The sequence below is a fragment of the Pleurodeles waltl genome, chromosome 4_2, assembly GCF_031143425.1.
Source record: "Pleurodeles waltl isolate 20211129_DDA chromosome 4_2, aPleWal1.hap1.20221129, whole genome shotgun sequence".
NCBI classification, from domain to species: domain Eukaryota; kingdom Metazoa; phylum Chordata; class Amphibia; order Caudata; family Salamandridae; genus Pleurodeles; species Pleurodeles waltl.
Window position 1 is genome coordinate 851,015,667 of NC_090443.1, and position 23,576 is coordinate 851,039,242.

Sequence of the window (23,576 nt, forward strand, 5' to 3'; positions counted from 1 at the left end):
TTAATACATATTTTCTATCCACCATATTGTTATCATATGCAGATCCTCACTGAATATTATATGTTATATTTATTTTATAAGGACAGTTTCAAATCACCCTGGATCCTACTATACAACATTATATGGACCTTCTATAGCAAGGCTGACCCGTACGTCAGAAAATTCATTACTTTCCTGATACTCCTCCCACTCCAGGGTTGAGGTCACCACTCCTCTCCACATGTGAGATTGACCATGCCCACTGTGTTCACTGTGTTAAATGTGGCCTTCCCAACCTTAAAATGCGTCCTCCCAGTGATACCCAACTTTAAGGCTTATGCATACCATCAACATTTAAAAACTCCAGTATAACAACTTCTTCTACTTGTATTACACCTTATCCGATCCGTAGTATTCTGTATATGCCACCAATTCATAAATCCAAATGGTGCACTTGGTTCATTAAATATGAATAGATCTTTAAGCCATACCAATGGACACGTAAGAATAAATTATGAGTCTTTTCAAAAGGCGAAAGAATACCACATATGCCCAGTTCACTTGCACATTTTCCTATCCCACACTGGTAAATCACATCCAGATATTGAAGAAAAAAAAAAAATCCACACCAGCCTTTATATTTGTACAAGAGTATGGCATAACCGCTCTACAATGTAAATGCTGTACTGTAGACAACATGACAATAGTGAGTCATTTTCCACAGCATTCATAGATCCCATCAAAATCCAATAATATACTATACATGATAATTATTGCTTTCTGCACATTACTTATCTGAGTATTAAGTGGCAAATAAAGTTTAAAAAAATCATAACTAATATATAATTGGCCACGCGTCTCAGCCGCCCGAAAAATGTAACAAAACACACCTACTCACTACCCATATCTCAAACCTGCCATATACACCACACCCCACGTTTTAACATGTTACTGGCATGCTCCCACTTAGTAAAGGTAGCTCCCAACCTGATCCATAAACCAGCATCCAAACTGTGTACAACAAAAACAACTACTGCTACTCATTTCTCACCATAATACGCATCCAACAGCACCATGATTTCGTAACCGTGCGTTCCAAAGAGCAGTAAGCCAAAAGAGGTAATCATCCACACCAGCCATTATTTCTACAAAATCCTCTGGTCACATAACCTCTACTTCCAAACCCGGCCATTTAAAGACAAACCACCACTTTAATGAATTAGAAGTCCTTTTAGCAAAAATAGGAATAAGCCCTTAACGTAATGCCTGAGCACAAATCTAATGGAATGAGGAACCCTTTTAACAAACATAGGAATAAGCGTAATGCCTGAGCATTGCTGTTCTTCTCAACAGTATTACCATCGGTACCTGCAAGTCCAATAGCCATATCATCATTTGACCCGACTAAACTGAACCCCTGACATTTCAACATGTAGGGCGGAGCACACTTCACTTTCTCTATATGATTTTTTTTAAATATGTGAACAGTTTTTACCACAAGCCCCGGGGCCCAAATTCTTAATCTAGACAGTATTACTTTCCATAAGACCCATTGTGATCCACAACTGGGGCGGAGGAGAGAACATGCCTAAAACATACTATATATCAGAACAGGCAGTTCAAATCCAATAGTGGCTAAAAGTTTATTTTTCTATAGTTAGAGATTGTATCATTCACATGGGTACTCATTCACCCCTTGCGATATGCCCATACAAACACGTATTGCCCACTGTTGGCAGGGGAGTCATGCGAGAGGCAACCAACAATCATATTCTATCCACTAATATCACATATGTATATTCATAATAGTAGAAGAACATCCACCATTGGTTGTGTCTCTTACCATTTAAGTCCTGGAAGACCACCTGTAGTATAATCATGGGAAGTGGTGGAACTCGTCATCCATGTTGGGACCCATATCAATGCTGCATAAGTGGGAAATCAATCCTGCCTCATTACGTCTCAATAACAATTCCCTATCCCCACCCCTAGGCTTCAAGGGAAAATGATCAATGCCATGGAACCACAGTTCCACATTCCCTGCATGACGTTCCACCATATGGAAGGTCATAGGATAGCTACTATCATTATTTCTGATGGCCCATACATGTTCCTGAATTCAAAGCGTAAATGTTCTAATAGTACTGCCAAGATAGATTATGTCACATTTGCAACCTATAATCCTTGATGTACATTACAAACTTGGTCCTACACATGATATGGTTTGTAAACCATATGTGTGTTCAGTATTATAACATAATTGTTTGATCCTATTCCTACCTTATTTGCAGATGTTGCCATCATTACATACAAAAAACCTTTATTAATTTTCGACAACCACTGCCTTGTCACTTGTGATGCCGTTACATAACTGTGACACAACCAATCTTAGACTGTTTTGTCTTTTCTGTATATTACTCTTGGTCTAGGGGACCCAGCCTCCTTCACACCTGGTACATCCAATAAAAGATCCCAATTGTTCCATAGAATCTTATAAATATCATTACTGTGCTTAGAATATTTGGTGATAAATGCCACTCTCCCCTTTTGTTCATTACGTGACTTAGCAATCTTCCTCAATGTATCTTCTCTCAGTATCTGTTGTATTCTATTAAATGCCTTCTGCAGAATTCCATCCTCATATCCTCTAGCTCTGAACCGTTGTCTTATGGCCTCTATGTTTATCAAAAAGGATCCACTTTCACTGCAATTACGTCTTACGTGTATTATTTCCCCTCATGATATGTTGTTGATGGTAGATTTGGAGTGGGCGCTAGTCGCATGGAGGACACTATTACAGGCAGTGGTCTTTCTAAAAATTGTACTGCACCTGTCCATTCCTTGAATACAAACTCAGATCCCCTCCTTATCATGGGTCATGGTTATTTTCACATTATGGGGGTTGTCGTTGAGATACTCGAAATAATACATCAACTGCTCAGTAGAGCCTTTCCAAAGCACGATAATATCATCGAGTTACTTCCCCCCCAAAAATAAATTATCCGTCCAGTGGGAGGCCCTTCTCCCCCTGGCATGCACCCTCTCCCACTAACCCATGAACAGGCCTACTTACCAGTGAGAAAACCTGGAGCCCATCGCTCTCCCTTGTACTTGGTGGAATCATTGTCAATTGTGCAGAAATAAATTCTTTGTCAAAATCATATCAGTCATCTCCATTATCATGCAATTATGCTCAAGCCAGTCAGCAGTTCTAGTACATACAAACAGCTCAACCACCTGCATTCCAAAATGTCATCATATACAAGTATAAAGGCTAGCAACATCAAGGCCCTCATTCTGACCCTGGCGGTCGGCGGAGAGGCGGCGGTCGGACCGCGAACAGACCGGCGGTATTAAAAATGGCATTCTGACCCTGGCGGGAACCGCCAACACAGCCCGCCAACTTAACACTCCGACCGCCACAGCGGTACAAACAAACAGCGCGGCGGTTCCCGCCAACAGCCCGGCGGCAGACAAAGTACCGCCCACCCTATTACGACCCACCAATCTGCCACCTTTTCCGGGGCGGGAGCACCGCCGATAAGAACACGGCGGAAACAGACTACGAACGGGAAAACGCTCACCTCTACGCACTCCACGGGAGATTCCGGCAGTATGGAGCCAGAGTTGCAGGTCATCCCCGCACTCCTATTCCTCCTCATATACCAGGAGCACGCCCGGCGGCGCGGAAGACATCGGTGAGTACTGCACCTACGACACAGGGGAGGGAAAAGATTACCGGCACACACCCACCCACCCACACCCACTACAACACACACATCAATGCATTCCCACAGATCACTGTCACAACCCACAAACCACCCCCCTCCGAAATAATGCAAAGACCAAAAGAAGAGATCATAAACGGCCAGATATATTGAAATAAACTATGTACAAAATATATACAGCTACTAAATGTAGTCCAACCACTGTCCGTGGATCACAGGGGTCCTGTGCAAAGGGGCAAGGCCCAGTCCCACGACAAGAACTCCACGGAGAGAACACTGCAGGGGCATCAGAAAGAAAATAGGACAGGCACCTCAGGGGGAAGGGAAGGGGGGGCACCTCAGCCACTTGAGTACACGACGCCAGATCCACGAGGGGACTCCATGACCACTGGGCCATCCTGGGGAGAGCAAAGCCACAGTCCATACAGTCCATACAGTGGGTGGCCTGCCCACTGGGCCATCCTGTGGAGAGCAAAGCCACAGTCCAAACAGTCCATACAGTGGGTGGCCTGCCCACTGGGCCATCCTGGGGAGAGCAAAGCCACAGTCCATACAGTCCATACAGTGGGTGGCCTGCCCACTGGGCCATCCTGGGGAGAGCAAAGCCACAGTCCAAACAGTCCATACAGTGGGTGGCCTGCCCACTGGGCCATCCTGGGGAGAGCAAAGCCACAGTCCATACAGTCCATACAGTGGGTGGCCTGCCCACTGGGCCATCCTGGGGAGAGCAAAGCCACAGTCCATACAGTCCATACAGTGGGTGGCCTGCCCACTGGGCCATCCTGGGGAGAGCAAAGCCACAGTCCATACAGTCCATACAGTGGGTGGCCTGCCCACTGGGCCATCCTGGGGAGAGCAAAGCCACAGTCCAAACAGTCCATACAGTGGGTGGCCTGCCCACTGGGCCATCCTGGGGAGAGCAAAGCCACAGTCCATACAGTCCATACAGTGGGTGGCCTGCCCACTGGGCCATCCTGGGGAGAGCAAAGCCACAGTCCAAACAGTCCATACAGTGGGTGGCCTGCCCACTGGGCCATCCTGGGGAGAGCAAAGCCACAGTCCATACAGTCCATACAGTGGGTGGCCTGCCCACTGGGCCATCCTGGGGAGAGCAAAGCCACAGTCCATACAGTCCATACAGTGGGTGGCCTGCCCACTGGGCCATCCTGGGGAGAGCAAAGCCACAGTCCAAACAGTCCATAACAGACCCCACTGCCACTGGAGGAGGCAAGTTGGCCAGAGGACATCCTGCAGCCCTGCGCAAGATAGATCCTGCCCTGCCACGTCTGCCAAAGGGCCAGCGGTTCTTGCCTTGAAGGGCCCAGTCCAGCGGTTCTTGAGACGGCGGGGCCCAGTTCAGCGGTTCTTGCCTTGAAGGGCCCAGTTCAGCGGTTCTTGAGACGGCGGGGCCCAGTTCAGCGGTTCTTGCCTTGAAGGGCCCAGTTCAGCGGTTCTTGCCTTGAAGGGCCCAGGTCAGCGGTTCTTGAGACGGCGGGGCCCAGTTCAGCGGTTCTTGCCTTGAAGGGCCCAGTTCAGCGGTTCTTGAGACGGCGGGGCCCAGTTCAGCGGTTCTTGCCTTGAAGGGCCCAGTTCAGCGGTTCTTGCCTTGAAGGGCCCAGTTCAGCGGTTCTTGAGACGGCGGGGCCCAGTTCAGCGGTTCTTGCCTTGAAGGGCCCAGTTCAGCGGTTCTTGCCTTGAAGGGCCCAGGTCAGCGGTTCTTGAGACGGCGGGGCCCAGTTCAGCGGTTCTTGCCTTGAAGGGCCCAGTTCAGCGGTTCTTGAGACGGCGGGGCCCAGTTCAGCGGTTCTTGAGACGGCGGGGCCCAGTTCAGCGGTTCTTGAGACGGCGGGGCCCAGTTCAGCGGTTCTTGAGACGGCGGGGCCCAGTTCAGCGGTTCTTGAGACGGCGGGGCCCAGTTCAGCGGTTCTTGAGACGGCGGACGGTCTATGGCCAACTGCTAATTGCATGGTGGTGCCCTCCTGGGCAGCGGGGATGGTGCTCCTTCACTGCCCACCTGGGCTGTGGGTGGTGGGGCCCTCCTGGCCAGCTGGGCTGGGTCCTCCCTGGGCAGCGGCTATGGGGGTGGTGGGCTCTCCCGGGGCAGCGGCTATGGGGGTTGTGGGCTCCTCCTGGGCAGCAGGCCTGCTGCCTGACCTCTCCAACTTGCTGCCCTTGCCCTCCTTAGTCGTCGGCCTGTGGCCCTTGCCTCCCTTTGGAGCTGTGGCTGGTGACTGTCTCTGGGTGGTGTCCGGGGGGGATGTAGAAGGCGGGCTCCTGCGGCGCCCCTTCCGCCTTCTGCTCCTCTTCCCAGGGGGTGGGCTGGCTGTCCCCTTGCTGCTGGGTGAAGATCCAGACATGCGGGCTGGCGGGCTCCAATACCCCTGCACCCTTGTCAAGGGGGCTGCAGGGCTGGTGGTGGCTGAGGTGCTCTTCTTACCCCGACGAGAAGGAGGGGGGGGCTCAGGGTCAGGAAAGAAGTTAGTAGTGGCGAGGAAGAGCTTCTTGGGACAATGGAGAGTGGTAGGTACAGTGGGAATGGGAGTGGAGGGAGAGGATGTGGTTGTAGGTGAGTCACGTTTGCTGTCTTTGGGTGCAGGTGCAGGAGGGATAGGCTGTCGTGAGGTGGATGGCTGTTGGGTGGGTGGGTGGCTGCGTTTGTGTGGTGTGGAAGAGGGGGTGACAGACACAGTGGGAGAGGACACAGGGGACGTGTAAATGGCAGTGGGGGTGGTGACTGCACGTGTGCGGACTGGAGTGGAGGGTGTGCTGGTGATGGAAACACTGGCTGATGGTGAGGTGAATGGAGGTGTGAGTGTAGACGTCACAGGGAGGGAGGAGGGAGACGAGGAGGTGGGGGTCACAGAGGTGGTAGTGACTGTTGGCATGTCTGCATCGGAATGTTGCGTGTGTGAATGTCTGGGTGATCTGTGGTGCTTATGTTTGGATGAGCTTCTCTTGGGTGTTGAGGTGTGTGCAGGCTGGTCTGATGGTGTGGGTGGGACAGGCAGAGGAACAGGAGACTGGGAGGAGGGAGTTAGTAGAGGCAGGCAGGAGACAGGGACAATGGCTGCCGTCAGTGCTGAGGCCAGAGCCTGGAACGATCGCTGATGGGCAGCCTGACCCGAATGAATGCCCTCCAGGTACGCATTGCTGCGATGAACCTCCCTCTCCACCCCCTGGATGGCATTCAAAAGGGTAGTCTGCCCAACAATGAGCGTTCGGAGGAGGTCAATGACCTCCTCACTGAGGGCAGCGGGGGTAACAGGGGCAGGGCCTGAGGTGCCTGGGGCGAAGGAGATGCCCGGCTTCCTGGCAGAGCGGGCACAGGGCGAACGCGGAGGGGCTGCTGGGAGGGCGGAGATGGTGCGCTGGGTGGCGGCTGTACCTGTAATGGCGGGGGGCACGGATGGTGCCACCCCCGCAAGGGAGCCCCCTTCCGAGGACGTGTCCGTGTCGCTGCAGGCTCCAGTCGTCCCCGTCGTGGAGCTCCCCTCGCCCTCCGTCTCACTGGTCCAGTCTGACTCTGTGGCATGGCCCTCCTGGGCCATGTGAGATGCAGCTCCCTCCTGCCCCGATGCCACTTCTCCTCCGCCTGATGATGCTGATGCACACAAGCACAGAAAGACAAACAAAAAGGGGGGGGGAGAGAAAAATAAAGGGATATTGAGTACATGGATCTCCGGTACAGTTAGCGGACATGACAGACACAGATGCCCCCTGCACTAAGTTGCGCACTTGTGGTCCGCTACGCATTCCGTGGAACATGCCCTACACGCCTAGAGTTGTCAACTGCACCCATGGATGACACGGCCCAGGGATGGCTGTACTGACACACTACTGAGGGTGGTGGCTGGGGACACAGGGGCTTACGGGGGTGCCCAGCCTACAGATATCGCCCTGGCCTAGGGGGACCCACAGCCCTCCTCCCCCACCCAGACACCTCCACTGCACGACAACAGAGTAGATGATGCTTCTACTCACCCCCTTGTGTCTGCTGTGCTGCCCTCACGCGCCCATCCAAATCAGGGTAGGCCACCGCCAGGATCCGGAACATCAGGGGGCTCAGTTGACGGCAGGCACCCCGCCTACGTTGGGAGGCCATCCCCAGCAGAGACTCGGCGGTCTTCTTTGTCCCGCGGCGGATGTCCTCCCACCTCTTGCGGCAGTGGGTGCCCCGTCGATGGTGGACCCCCAGGCCCCGGACTTCCTTGGCGATGGCACGCCAAATCCCAATCTTCTCATGGGCGCGGACCTATGTGACACGTACAGGGAGGGAGAAATACCACGTTCAAGTTACTCAGCATTTTCCTTTCCAGTGGCCCAACGCCCCCCATCCCCGCCAGGCCCCCCGCCAGGCCCCCCGCCATGCCCAACGCCCCCCATCCCCGCCAGGCCCCCCGCCAGGCCCCCCGCCATGCCCAACATGCCCCCCATCCCTGCCAGGCCCCCGCCAGGCCCCCCGCCATGCCCAACATGCACCCCATCCCCGCCAGGCCCCCCGCCAGGCCCCCCGCCATGCCCAACATGCCCCCCATCCCCGCCAGGCCCCCCGCCAGCCCCAACATGCCCCCCATCCCCGCCAGGCCCCCGCCAGGCCCCCCGCCATGCCCAACATGCACCCCATCCCCGCCAGGCCCCCCACCAGGCCCCCCGCCATGCCCAACATGCCCCCCATCCCCGCCAGGCCCCCCGCAAGCCCCAACATGCCCCCCATCCCCGCCAGGCCCCCGCCAGGCCCCCCGCCATGCCCAACATGCACCCCATCCCCGCCAGGCCCCCCGCCAGGCCCCCCGCCATGCCCAACATGCCCCCCATCCCCGCCAGGCCCCCCGCCAGCCCCAACATGCCCCCCATCCCCGCCAGGCCCCCGCCAGGCCCCCCGCCATGCCCAACATGCACCCCATCCCCGCCAGGCCCCCCGCCAGGCCCCCCGCCATGCCCAACATGCCCCCCATCCCCGCCAGGCCCCCGCCAGGCCCAACATGCACCCCATCCCCGCCAGGCCCCCAAGCCAGCCAGTGGCCCCAAATCCAGATAGAATTACACTCACTTGTTGGTCTGGAGGACCGTAGAGTAGCGCATACTGGGGGAGGACCCCATCCACAAGTTTCTCCAACTCCTCTCCAGTGAAGGCAGGGGCCCTTTCCCCAGTCGCAGCAGCCATTGTCCCTTCCAGACCGAGGTCACAGCAACACTTGCAGTATAGGTCCTCTCCTGTGAAAGTTCAAGTCGCAAGTGGATAAGTAGATAGAAAATGGCGGTCACGTCCGCGGCGGTGCGTACCGCGGCGGTGCGTCCCGCCACCGCCGGCGCCCTTCGCCATTGGCTCCTGAAACCCATAGGCTTCAATGTTAACCAATGCGGCTTCGCGCCGCGGTCTTGGCCCGCCGCCCGCCGCGGTGTGCCACGCCAGCGCATTGACCTCACATCCCATTGTCACACTTCACAGGTCAGGCAGCCGCCATTTCCAGGGCCCACATGGCTCAATTTCAACTGCGTCACACAGGCCTAGGCCTTGCATAGCCACTCATACACGCCATTCACTGCATAGAGAATCGTATACTGTGCTAGCTGTGAGTACGTACCTGTGGGTTGCCTGACTGTGTGCTCCATGTTGTCCTTCCTAGGCACCGTCCGCTGGGTTGGGCGAGGAGACGGATGAATCCTCCCGTGTACCGACCGCTGGTGGACCTGTCGACAATGGAAGAACGTCACATTATCCTGACCTACCGTCTTAACCGTGCCACTATCCATGAACTGTGTGCCCGGCTGGAGCCCGACCTGATGTCCCCCATCCGCCAACCCACAGGGATTCCCCCTCTGGTGCAGGTCATGTCAGTACTCCATTTCTTGGCAAGTGGGTCATTTCAGACAACAGTGGGAATTGCTTCTGGGATGTCTCAGCCCATGTTTTCAAAGGTGGTATCCAGAGTGTTGTCTGCCCTGATGAAATCCGTGAGGAACTACATCATTTTCCCTGAGGTGGGCGAACTGGCTACAGTGAAGGGTGATTTCTACGCCCTTGGACATATTCCCAACGTAATTGGTGCCATTGATGGGACCCATGTGGCTTTGGTTCCCCCAAGAGACAGGGAGCAGGTGTACAGGAACAGAAAAAGTTACCATTCAATGAACATCCAGGTGGTGTGTTTGGCTGACCAGTACATCTCGCATGTAAATGCCAAATTCCCAGGGTCAGTGCATGACGCCTACATCATGCGGAATAGCAGCATCCCTTACGTGATGGAACAGCTACAGAGACACCGTGTATGGCTAGTGGGGGACTCTGGGTACCCCAACCTGTCGTGGCTACTGACCCCAGTAAGGAATCCCCGGACCAGGGCAGAGGAACGGTACAATGAGGCCCATGGGCGTACTAGGAGGGTGATCGAACGCACCTTTGGCCTCCTAAAGGCCAGGTTTCGCTGCCTGCATATGACCGGGGGATCCCTAATGTACTCACCTAAGAAGGTGTGTCACATCATCGTGGCCTGCTGCATGCTTCACAACCTGGCTTTGCGCCGCCAGGTGCCTTTCCTGCAGGAGGATGGTCGAGACGGTGGTGTTGTGGCAGCGGTGGAACCTGAGGAGAGTGACGAGGAGGAAGACGACGGGGCTGAAACAGACAACAGGGACAGAATCATTGAACAGTACTTCCAATAGGACACAGGTAACATTTCAAAGATAATTTAGTAAAAGTTAACTACTCTGCAGCATCTCTGCTGCCTGTCTATTTGCCCCAGTGTATGATGACTGAGTTTTGGCTTTTCCCTCCCTATTTCAGATCTGGGGTCCCCACTACGAGTCCTGTGCTTCGTTTCCCCATGGACTACAGCTTTGTGGCAGCTGTTTGTTGACTTCACCATGTACAAGGACATATTTGCACTGTCATGTCAATTACAATCTATTGAAATCACAGCCAGACTCCTGATATTTTGGTGCAAAATAGGTGTTTATTGAAGTGCTCAAAATGGGATGGGTGGTTTCAAGTGGGTGGGGGCTATGGTGAAGGAATGTCCATGGCAGAGTCCAGAGTAACAGTCACACAGGTGCATTGTCCAGAGGCCTGTGGAGAGATGGAGCATGGGCAGTTCGAGGATGGACAGGGTGACAATGTGGGACAGTGGGATGACATCAGGTGGTATCCATTGCTGGCGGGGGTCTTGACATCCTACTCTGTCTTGCGAGATCTCAGGGCCCTCTTGCGGGGTGGTTCTTCTCCTGCAGGAGGTGGGGGTCTGGTGGGCTGCTGCTGTGCGGGGGCCTCCTGTCCACTAGCGCCGGCGGAGGTGGATGGCTGTTCTTGGTCCCGGCTAGTGGCAGGGGCCCTTGGGTGTTGTTCAGTGTCCGCCCTGCTGTTTACGAGGTCCTGCAGCAGCCCTACCATGGTAACCAGGGTGGTGTTGATGGCTCGGATGTCCTCCCTGTACCCCCGATAGTGTTCCTCCTGCAGCACCTGGATCTCCTGGAACCGGGCCAGTACCGTCGCCATCGTCTCCTGGGAGCGGTTGTATGCTCCCATGATGGTGGTGAGGACCTCGTGGAGAGTGGGTTCCCTGGGCCTCTCCTCCCCCCCTGTCGCACAGCTGCCCGCCGAGTTGGCCTGTTTCCCTGGGCCTCTGCCCCCTGGCCGGTGTGCCCACTACCACTGCCCCCAGGTCCCTGTTGTTGTTGGGGTGGTGGGTTATCCTGGGTGCCCTGTAGTGGTAGACACACCGCAGATTGACGCGCCCTGGAGACAGAGGCATGGGCCCGCTGGGTGGGAGCTGTGCTGGTGTTCCCAGAGGGGTTAGGGTCTATAGTGGCCTGTGCCTGTGTGAGGGGAACCGACTGTCCAGAGGTCCCCGATGGTCCGGGCTGGTCATCGGTGTCCAGATCGACAGAGCTGCTGTCATCGCTGACGGCCTCTTGGGTGGGGGGTGTGGATAATTCTGGCCCCTCCGCCGCGGTGTGTTGACGGTCGGGTCCTGCAGGGGTATAGAGGTATGGTTATAGTTTCAATGTGTGGCATATGGGTGTATCTGTGGGTTCCCGTGTCCCCAAGTGCTGGCATTCGTGTGTGGGGGCTTTGGTGAGGGTGGCTTGTGGGGGGGATGTGTATATGCATTGGGCATGCTTTGGTGATGGGTGTCCATGCTTAGTGGACGCATGCAGGCCTAGGTTTTGGGATGTGTGGGTTGTGATGGTGAGACATTGGCGGGGAATAGGTGTGCTGGGGGTGGGGGTGAGGATGGTGGTGGGGGTGAGGATGGTGGTGGGGGTGAGGATGGTGGTGGGGGTGAGGATGGTGGTGGGGGTGAGGGTGGGGGTGAGGATGGGGGTGGGGGTGAGGGTGGGGTTCGAGGATGGGGGTGAGGGTTGGGGTCTGATTTGGCATGCAGGTGGGGGGGAAGCAGTATTGAAGCTTCAACTTACCAGTATCCATTCCTCCGCCGACTCCTGCGAGGCCGTCAGGATGCAGGATGTTCAAGACTTCCTCCTCCCATGATGTGAATTGTGGGGGTTGAGGTGGGGGTCCTCCGCCAGTCTTCTGCACGGCGATGTTGTGCCTGGATACCATGGAACGCACCTTCCCCCGTAGGTCGTTCCATCGCTTCCTGATGTCTTCCCGATTTCTGGGGTGCTGTCCCACTGCGTTCACCCTGTCGACAATCCTCTGCCATAGCTCCGTCCTCCGGGCAATGCTGGTGTATTGGACCTGTGTGCCGAACAGCTGGGGCTCTACACGAACGATTTCCTCCACCATAACCCTGAGTTCTTCGTCTGTGAAGCGGGGTTGTCTTTGGGGTGCCATGGGGTGGTGTGTATGATGTGTGGGGTGGAGTATGTGTATTTAAGTGAGTTGAGTGTGGTGGTGTGTGTTGTTTTGTGTGTGGATAGTGTGTGGGTGATGGTGTTGAGTGGCTGTGGCTGTTATGTTTTGGATCCTGGTGTCTCTCTCTTGCCTTCTTTACGATTTTGTAAGCGTAGGGGTTTGTGGGTGATGTGGGTGGGTGTTTTATATTGTATTGTGTGTGTGGGAGTGGTGTGTGTATGTGTATCAGGTGTGTGGGATTCAAATCGTCCAATGTGGGTGAGTTTTGTTCGTTGGTGGGTATTCTGACCGCGCCGGTGTGTCCCGCCAATGGAATACCGCGTTTGAATGACCGCCGCGTGGATTCGTGGGTCGTAATGGGATGGGCGTATTTCTGTTGGCGTGGCGGTGGAGGTTTGGTCACCTCCACCTTTCCGCCGACCGCTGGTCTGGCGGTCTGTTGTGGCGGTCGGATTTTCGGAGGTTTGCCTTCTGCGGGTCAGAATGACCGTGGCGGGTTTCCGCGACCGCGGCGGGATTATGGAGGATTTCTGACCGGCGGTAGGCGCCTTTTACCGCCGAGGTCAGAATGACCACCCAAATGTTACAAACATGAGGTCTTCAGACCAAACAACATCCTCAAATGTAGTAAAATATCCTTGCTATCTTGGATGTATGATGGTAAATTACAAACCAGTGGCTGAATAAACGTATCCACATAATGTGAAAGGTGTTCGGTCGGAGAGGCCACCCCTGAGATAATCGGTCTACCAGGAGGGTAGTCCCCACATTCATGAATCTTTGGGAGAATGTATATATAAAGAAACTGGGGATCCTTGCTGGCCAAATATCGAAACTCCTCATCTGAAATGAAACATCTTTCCAACCGGTCGCCCAACTTTATATTTATAAGAGTGGTCACTTCATTAATCGGATCATATGACATCAATTTATAGCAGTTGTCATCTGCCAACTGCCTATCATTTTCCTGTATATAACCAGTGCTGTTCATAAACATTACGTTTCCACCATTACCAGATTCTTTCACCACAATTACATCATTATTCTGTAACCTGCACAATAGATATCTACTCACTGGAAAATAAATAGCATATTTCTTACTTAGTCCTTAAATTAAATAATTTTTTTCTGATAAATGTTTTAGTAAGTGAGCGAGGACACATACATGGTTCAGGATTCATTGTACAAAGCTATGATTTTGTTTCACCAAATACAATTTAAAACACATATATTTTATTTTTAGGATCGTACTACATAGAATGGACCTAGTTATTATACGTGGGGGCACAAGACACAGTGTGGTGTCTTGGCTGTCTGCATCGCAGCTTATTGTATAACTTTTCAGACAAGTGGTGGTATGACTTGTTGGGTATGTGCTGGGTCTCTTCTGTGCTTTCCCTGTGTATGTGTTTGATGAGGTCACCATAGGGGGTTCAATGTCTATTGGAGATTATTCTCTTGGTTATTTGGGGAAATTTCTTGTTACCTATTAAAAGATACCCTGTAGGGGAAGTGCATCTTGTACACCTCTCAGGGATTATCAAAATCGGCTCTCCTTAAGGTAGGAAGCAAGGATGACCCAAGTGCATGCTTTCTAAGACCAGAGGCATTAGGAATAGCAGTAACGTTCTCATATTCATGATGAAATATGTGCATGCTAATGAGGGAACACCCCCTCCTTAAGATGGTGGTTCTTTATTAGTATTTACACATTCACTATTGTAGAAGATATTGGACAGCTCCATTTGCAATACTATTGTGTGTCAGGCAAAAAGCAACACACAATTGCATTTATACTGCTTTCTGTGCCCAGAAAGAAACAAAATAGGACTCTTATGTGTCTATCAAATTACTTCTATAGTAGTGTCTGCTATAAATTAACACAAGCAAAATGTTACTTTGGCTGACATAAGTCCTGGTTAGCAAACAATTTCTAGGAAGTGCTGAAAAGAGCACTATAAAAGGAGCCAATTGACTGATCTGTGACATCATAGGCAGTGGTTGATGAATAATGAAAATAAACACCTGGAATCCGAGAAGACTCTTAGAGCCTTTGTCACATTCTCATCCATCCACTGTATCAAAGTAATTGTGAGGTGGGATGATAGACCTATATTAGAATAAATACAAGTATAATATGAGCAACTGTGGTAATGAGGAAATAATCATTGTGTGGAAAAGGAGGAAAACAAGCAAATAAGAATGTTTAGGGGTAGTCAAAAGAGTTTTTTTTGTTTAATTAGAGTAACGTAACTGGACAAATGTATACACTGGTGAATGGCCCATTGCAGAATTAGCTGCATACCCCATTTTTGTAGGTCCAGAGACCAATTAACAGTTAGAAAGTCTTCTTGAAGATATCAAACTATAGTCATGAAAATCACAATATTTAGTTTCTCATTAATGCATCTTTTTCATTTGTGTTCATGGAAGAGGACATTTCTATGTTTTAGGTCATTTCATGTGTTAAGTCATTTCACTGTCACCATGTGTTCATTTATTGTCCATAAAACATTCTTTACTATTTCAGAATGGAGATCTAATACAGTTTGATGACATTCCTCTAAATGTTATGCAGGTAAGATATCCTCAGTTATGCTGGGAGAAGATTGCCCCCAAAGACTGAGCACCACCAACCACTAACTCACCAATCATGATTATCTTTAAGGTGGCTTCCTGTAGTGAATCTCTAAATAGTCATGTGATTTAAATAGGCTGACATGATTTGTGAATGTGTTCATTGTCAATTCATTGTGCATCATTCTATTAATCTCACATGTTTAGATTCCTTTCCATCATGTCTCAATCACAAATTGTTTATGGTCACATAATATGCATTATTCACACCTCAAACACATTCAATCTTTATTGCATAGGTGTATGTTGCAGTGTATATTCCCAGTATAAGTATTCTTCAGTTCTTCCCATTTCATTCTCTAGCTTCTTTTCTGCTATTGGAAAACAATGGATGAGCAATCCTTTAATGTGAGAGAAAGGATGTGGTTACACTTTTCTTACGTAAGAGCTTGAAGAACACAACATAGTTGATTCTGTTTTTTCTTAAATCTGCATAGATAAATCTATATAGATACTAGATCCAGTAAAAGAAATTGTTCATTTATTGTAACTTCAGTAGCGCTAATCTTCTTGAGTTAACCCTGAATCTCAGATTTGTGAGGCTATGTAAGCGACTGATGATACCCAAAGTCTACTGGCGGACTGGGAGACTGATTCCAGAGGCAAACTGGTTTCAGAAAGTAAAAACATGACTCAGCTTTGCCAGATTGACTGAGCAGCAAGACAGACCACAGAAAATGCAGGAGCTGTTGTGTGTATCAAAAACAATCAAAGATAATTAATTAATGTAAAGGTCCTACTACAGACGGCAGGAGACTACAGGTGTAAGGCAGGCAATATAGGTAGACTGATGGTGCCTTGTAGAGGTTAATAATAGTGCAGCATTTTAATTTTTGTCTTGTGTTAAGGTGAGCCAGATGCACAGGCAGATTGGAGTTTCAGCCAGAAAAAAAGTGGTTGCCGCCAAAGATCTTTATGTGCATTCCTCAGATGAATATCAAGCCTTCACCCTGTCAGTGTACCTCTAGTTGAAAGTCTTCAAGCTTGACTCAAAAGATTGGTATCTGAACCTCTGAGCAAAAACAATGTCAAAGTGCTTTCAGGTCTACCATGTTACAATGGGACACAAGGCTTGATAATCCAGTGCTACACAAAGATATGCCAAGCACAAGTTACACAGGAGTCAGGATCTCCATTGGTTTGAAGTTATTACCACACAAATTGACTTGATGGGGCCACAGTTGAATGCATGCTATACTGGTGTGCACTGGAACCGCCCTTTGACTGAAAGAAGACGATAAAGCTGGCATGAAAAAACAGTCAAATCAGTTTTACCAAACTGAAGTCTGGTGTAGTCCTTCAAGTTTGGTTACAACAACTCCAGTCCTCATAGAGCAGGTTATCCCCAGTTGACCACTGCTTTGAATTCCTGGATAGACTTAGCTCCTCAGAACCGGGGCTTCCAGAAGCAAGTTCTGCAGCAGACTGGCTTCCCAGAAGGTACCGTTTTATAAATTAGATGCTAGAATCACAGTGTAGAACATATCTTACAATGTTCCTCTGACATGTAGCTTGATCTCTTCTCACGCCGCAGGTAGGAAGCCTCAGTTGCAAGTTTGTTTTTTAGTGCTATTGAGCCAACCATGGTTTTTAAAGAGAAAACTACTTTATCATTCAGTGGTATGTAATTATGCATGCACTTAGAGGACATACAACGTATGTAAATATGTTACTCATGTAACACTATCCCAGCTTTAAAGCCACAGATTGCCATACACGTTTGAGTTTGGGCATTTGTCAATGCCAAAGAAGTGAAAGCTTGAGGAAAGGGAGTGATAAAAAGTCTATATTAAGTGTTCCTAATCAAAGACCTTGAAGGCTCACACTTTCTACACTCTCAATAGGACTATTATGTGATGGAATCCTGTTTCGGGGGAGCTCTCAATGTCACAAAAAATTGCAATCGAAATGTCAACATGACTCAAAGGAGTCTTATGGCTAAGGAACTTCCACATGCCCTCAAACGTCACCCATTCTTAAGCTGTCACCTTTACAGCTATCTCTGTATGAGAGTAGAGGGGAATCTCAGTAAAGTATGCACTTCTATGTGAAAAGAATGAGGGAAAGGCAAAGCTAATAATTGTCAAATGACAGACGAAGCAAATACAGTTTGCTTCTTTCTTCCCAAGCATTGTGTGTGCTGACCTTCGAGATCTGCACTGGTGATGGTGTATGCACAATTTTTAAGAAGTGCGATGGATGATATTTGAGGTAAACCAGTTACAAGTGTAAAAAGCACAACAAGTTGTTTACGCCTATAATTTAACAATAGATAACTCAAATCATCAGACAGCAAATTAAAGAATTTGAGGACGTTTTTATTAAAGGTCTTAATTTTTATAATTTACTCGCTCATTATTCCTGAGATTCGAATTAATAATTAATTATTATCTGTCCTCATAGGAAATGGTCCGGGACAGGGCTGTGCACATTTATAGTCTGCATGACATTTATTTCGAGATTTGGTGAAAATATGCTGGTCTATGACCCCTTAACTGTTCCAGATGCATCAGCCGTAATGCTTATGTACTTACTACAAGTAGTCAGGGTATACTCACTGTAATGAGGGCTGAAGTGGTTTCACAAAATCACCCCCTTTATTATGAAGGACAGCCTTGTGGCAAGCAATCATCATTATTATAAATATGCAAATAGTGTTGTTTATCCACCACTTCAAACTAAGGAGACTGTCTGGGCATATTACTCACTGAATTCGGTACTTTGGTATTTGTGCTCCAATATTTCCCACTCGATTTTTGATCCAACACCTTGGCTAAACATCCAGCTGTACTTTAGGTGATTTTCAATTTTTTGACGTTTGCAGTCAGTGTTTGCCTAGGATACACTAGCTCCACAAGCAGTTTGCCTTATGATATCTGGTTTGCTTGATGAATCTAATTTTGGAGATATTTAATAGGTCTGCTTACCTATTAGATTACTGCCTTCTACTTTACGTGTCATTTTATTTATTTATTTACCCACCCAAAGGAATGTGTAGCTTCAATACTTCTTCTAGGGCACGTGGGAGTGCTCGATATTAAACAAATCTGTGAGTAGGCAAAAAAATCTGTAAGTGGGTTAGAGTTCATTCAGATCAGGAGGAAAGCCTTTAATTCTGCATTATTTAATTGCACCAGGCGGTGACAAAGATTCTAGTTGAAAACTGTCCATAAAAGTTCAGTTTTCAGGAGCGTCTTGTATTGAAGGTAAATACGTTCAGGTCAGAGATGAGGACTGAGACTGTTTCAAAGTTTTGAGCTCTGGACTCCTAAGGATCTTCTGCTTGTTGGGCCACCTGAGTGAAGGCTGATCCAAGTTCGTAGCTGGTATGGAGCGGTAATCAATTTTTTGGAAGTAGCCGGACTTTGCGGTAGTTAGCTTTGTGCATGGGACAGTATTTTATAGTTTATGCTGCAATTCACTGTGGTCCTTTGGAGTGCTTTCAAGGCTGGTTTGAGGTGACAATAAAGCAAATAAATTATTCAGTTAACGTTATTTCAATACACCAAATGCATTATTTCGGTTACCTTTTTACAGAATAAAGACTTTTTGTCAAAACTATAAATCAAGAAACTAAGGGCCTGATTTAGAATTTGGCAGATGGGAAACTCTGTCACAAATGGGATGGATATCCGTCCATCATCTCACAATTCCATTTCATCCTGTGGAACTCGTAATACGCAGATGAGATATCTGTCACGTTTGTGACAGAGTAACCCGTCCACCAAAATCTAAATCAGGCCCTAAGTCTCCCAACAAAAAAACTGCTTCCTATAGTTGCAACACATGTTGACTGCCTGCATTCTCTGATTTCTTTTAGTTGTTGACAAATATTCTGCATGTGAATCTATATTCTTTTGGACCTTAAGTAATGTTTAGCACAACTGGTTTAGAAATCCTATCCATAAGGAGATCATCCTTTGTACTTGGTCAGTGTACTTTGTAACCTACCTTTCCACCCGTGTATGGCCCCATAAATCCCTTAAGCTGTTTGTAAAAAGATATCTGTCAAGAATACATGATTTTACTGTTGAGTAGTTCTACACCACTATTGACTAGGATTACACAGTAGTAAATTGCAGTAGTAAATTGCAAGCAGGAGATGGGGAGTGGCTGGATCAGGCATGGATTGCCTTTTAAATTTGTGACTGCACACATTTATTCACCGTTCACATACTTCTATGCAGCCATTTCCCATCCTAGATTTGGTCAGTAAAGAACTGGAGTAATTTGCAATCAAGTTTGGATGGATCATCCTCAAACTTGTATGGAGTGCAGGGGAGTGGATTTCTCCACCGTGAAAAATAAATTCCATGTGGAGAAAAGAATGTGCATTTGATCATTGTGCTGCTTTTCAACATTCTGTACTTGTACAATGCATTTATGCATTGACTATGTGACATGACTAACTGAGCAGTACATGCAAATTGACACAGCTTACTGCTGCTGAGCTTTATGAATAAGCAAAAAATCATCATTCTGTACCTTTTAGGAATAGTACTCCAACAAGTGTACAATGTTGGTTCCCTTGAACTGTGAATTGTGCCATTTGTATTTATTGGAATCTTTCGGAGCATTGGCTACTTTCCATTGAATACATACTAACCATTTTCAGTTTTTGCAATATTGGAATCAGTGAGAAAAAATTATAATGTTACCTTTTAGAGCTGAATAAAAATGGAATGTTCATATTTCTGAATGGTGGACTATTCTTCAAGCAATGCTTAAAATTTCGAGATGTTCAATCAACATGTGTTTTTGGTTGTGAAACTTATGATTCTACAACATGTGTACACCAACTAGGCTGCTAATGATAACTTATTAACGATATGAATGCCTTTTAAAATATTTTCCATACTGTTATGGTTTTAAGTAACTAATCAATAAACCTTTACCTACCTACAATGCAGACTATACTTACGTTTGATGGCAATTTTATCATTATTCACAAAACATTGCCCCGCCATACATGTTCGATATATGTCACTATTACGTGTGAAATGCATGACAGTAGTCTTTGCTTTGGCCCAAAGTTGTATAAGGAATGGAATGGTGCTAGCATGGCAATTTCAAATCAGTGTTCCATTTCTGATGCCTGAAACAACTTCATATAAATTGAATTTCTTGAATAGTACAGACTGGCATAAACAATAAAAATGTCCAAACCCAACAGATACAAATAACTAAATTGAAAAATAGCTCTTCACCTAAAGGGATGTATGCCTGAGAAATAAATATGCAGCATTTTCCAGGTCACCTATTTTTATTTCTATTAGCAAAAGATGAATACTTTCAGTGATGCTTTCTGTTTGGCTTGGCGTAGAGTCCCCGTTTTGATAACTTAGCCTAAAAGTTGGTAATCACTAGTAAAGTGTTATAATTGAGATCAATATAATATTAAAACACTCTACTTTTTAGCATCATAGAGGAACGCTATGTATAAAACTGCAACATCATAACATGTAATTGTTAAGTGTTTTCTTTTTTCTTTCTTTTTCAAGGCTGTTACACAATTAGCCCTTTTTGGAGACATGTCCACGCCGCCTGATGTGACCTCTCCACAAGTAAGTTGCAAAGGAGTGACAGTAATGTAGCCTGTGTTTCTCAGACAGTTAAAAATTAGAACTAAGCAGGCCCTTTAATAGCCAACTGTGCGCCGTCATTCTCCTTTGCACATTGACTGATAATTTGTTTCTAGAATGCTAATAAAAGCACAAGGCTTTAGTGAGATTTAGGGCCAGATGTACACATTTTTGTTTTGTTACTCGCAATTTGCGATCCATTTGGGATTCGCAAATTGTGAGTCGCACAACAAAATGTACAACAGTGTTAAGCACACTGTTAGCGATTCCCAATGGGTTAGCAAATACCTACCTCATCAGTAATCATGAGGTGGGTCGCAGTTTGCGACCCCATTGGGAGTGGCTGCACTCGCAGGGATGGTGGCCTACTGGGGACAGTAGACCACCATGTCTGTGACTGCTTTTCAATAAAGCAGTTTTTTTAAAAATGCATCCTGTTTTCTTTAAAGGAAAACGGGATGCATTTCAAAAAGAAAAATGAAATGTTTTCTTTTCATTTTTTCAGAGCAGGCAGTGGTCCACTGCCTGCTCTGAAAAAATATTTTTGCTACCATTCACCAATTCCTGTTTGAGAATAGGTTACCAACAATTGGAAACTGGTGTTACCTGTGATTGTTTTGTGACCGCAGTCACGGTCACAAAACAATCATACATTCCTTTCAGATTCGATATTAGGAACAGACGTCCAGAACACACCCCTCCCTAATACCGAATCGTAAAACCCCAAATTGTGATTTGGTAACAAGTTACTGATTCACAATTTTGGGCTTTGTACATCCCAAAAGGCAAGTGAATAGACCCATTTGTGACTAGAAAATGCTTTCTACATGTGGTCCTATATGAATAAACAGGAAAAGAAAAAGGTGTGGTACGTTCGGTAGAGCTGTGAATATTGGAGTCATCATGGCCGGGAATGAAGGTCAAGCCCCTTCCCCCTCCCCCAATATCAATCTTTACAAAGGATGCCAGATATAGAGGTATTCCTGAAGGAAACACAAGCTATACCGAAAAAATATTATCAATGTAATGACTGGAGATTGCTGGTTTCTTATACCAACCAGACAATATGGACATCCAGGGAGATTGAGCCTTCCAATGCAAGCCTGCACGACTTGTTGACCTAAGTACCACTTCTCAATCACAACTTAATGCACTAGTCCAACATATCAAGTAACCACAGCATCCAGAGCTATCACATTCAGTAAAAACAGCAATAATCCCTGTACAAAACGCAACTATCGGTGGTACTTACATCACATAGAAAGGACACCGTGGGGACTGCAGTTAGTTTGACTTACCAAACAATCCTGACAACCCAAAGATTTATAACATTGTCCAACAAAACGAAAGCAAACCAAAATCTCACACTGAATGGCTTGTGTGCGTTGGTACAAGGATGCCTTTGTAGGTTGACACTCAGTACAAACAGGTATTTTTATTTACCGGATATTGGGATGAAGGGCAGTGAGCTATATACATGTCCAAGTGCTCGGATCTTGACTCTGTCTAAGCCTTTCAGTCTTCTGGCTTCCGAAAACTGATGGAACAACTCTTTTCTGCTCTGAAGCGACCATACACTCCCACCAAACGCTGTACTACAACAAAAAAAGGCTCAATAAACTGTTGAAAAAGGGTTTCTCATTCGCAGAACCCTGTGATCTATGTTTTGGAATTCACCCAAACATTAATATTAATCAACCTCGTCCCTGTAATTTGAAAAAAGAAGGAAAACCAGCAGACCTTACAACACTCAACAATAAATTCGGAACCCGGCGAAGGTCACTGATAACCGTTCACCAAGTGTTGTTGAGTGTGCCGCAGCAAGAGACGGAACAGTCCTTCTCTAAATGTTGCATTGTCTTTCGCCGAAGATGGACTGCGTGTCTGTGGCCCGTGCATTTGTTGGTTGTATCCGACTGCAACTAGAATCCAGGCCCATATTTATACTTTTTGACGCTAAACTGCGCTAACGCAGTTTAGCGTCAAAAAGTTTTGCGCCGTCTAACGCCATTCTGAAGCGCCATGCGGGCGCCGTATTTATGGAATGGCGTTAGACGGCGCAATCAGACCGGCGCTGCCTGGTTTGCGTGGGAAAAAACCACGTAGACCAGACAGCGCCGGCGTAGGGGGAAAATGGCGCATGGGCGTCTTAAAATGGGGCAAGTCAGGTTACGTCGAAAAAATCGTCTTAACCCGACTTGCGCCATTTTTTAACGACGCCCATCCCCCATCAACATGACTCCTATCATTGTAAAGATAGGAGTCATGCCCCCTTGCCCAATGGCCATGCCCAGGGGACTTCTGTCCCCTGGGCATGGCCATTGGGCATAGTGGCATGTAGGGGGCCACAAATAAGGCCCCCCTATGCCACCAAAAAAAAATATAAAAAATAAAAAATTATACTTACCTGAACTTACCTGAATGTCCCTGGGGTGGGTCCCTCCATCCTTGGGGGTCCTCCTGGGGTGGGCAAGGGTGGCAGGGGGGGTCCCTGGGGGCATGGGAGGGCACCTGTGGGCTCATTTTGAGCCCACAGGCCCCTTAACGCCTGCCCTGAGCAGGCGTTAAAAAGTGGCGCAAATGCGCCGTTTTTTGCCACGCCAACTCCCGGGCGTCTCTTTTGCCCGGGAGTATAAATACCACGTAAAGGCCTGGGAGTCATTTTTTAGACGGGAACGCCTCCCTTGCATATCATTAACGCAAGGAAGGGGTTCACGCTAAAAAATGACGCACATTCCGGGAACTTTGGCGCTATTCGCCTCTAACGCCATAGTATAAATATGGCGTTAGTTGGCGTTAGTTTTGCGTCGAAATTGCGTCAAAAAAAACGACGCA

General features: G+C 48.2%; 1 protein-coding gene across 10 annotated transcripts in view; it reads left to right on the forward strand.

The window, feature by feature from the left end:
• DAB1 (DAB adaptor protein 1) overlaps positions 1-23,576 on the forward strand; it is a 3,348,596-nt gene that overhangs the window by 3,243,058 nt on the left and 81,962 nt on the right. For 8 of the 10 annotated variants that reach the window (XM_069232585.1, XM_069232583.1, XM_069232587.1 and 5 more), the window contains one exon: positions 20,661-20,723. In XM_069232585.1, coding sequence (XP_069088686.1) covers positions 20,661-20,723 — 63 coding nt within the window. Of the gene's footprint in view, positions 1-15,052; positions 15,101-20,660; positions 20,724-23,576 lie in introns of all 10 variants that reach the window. The other 2 variants (XM_069232581.1, XM_069232582.1) reach the window with 1 other exon arrangement.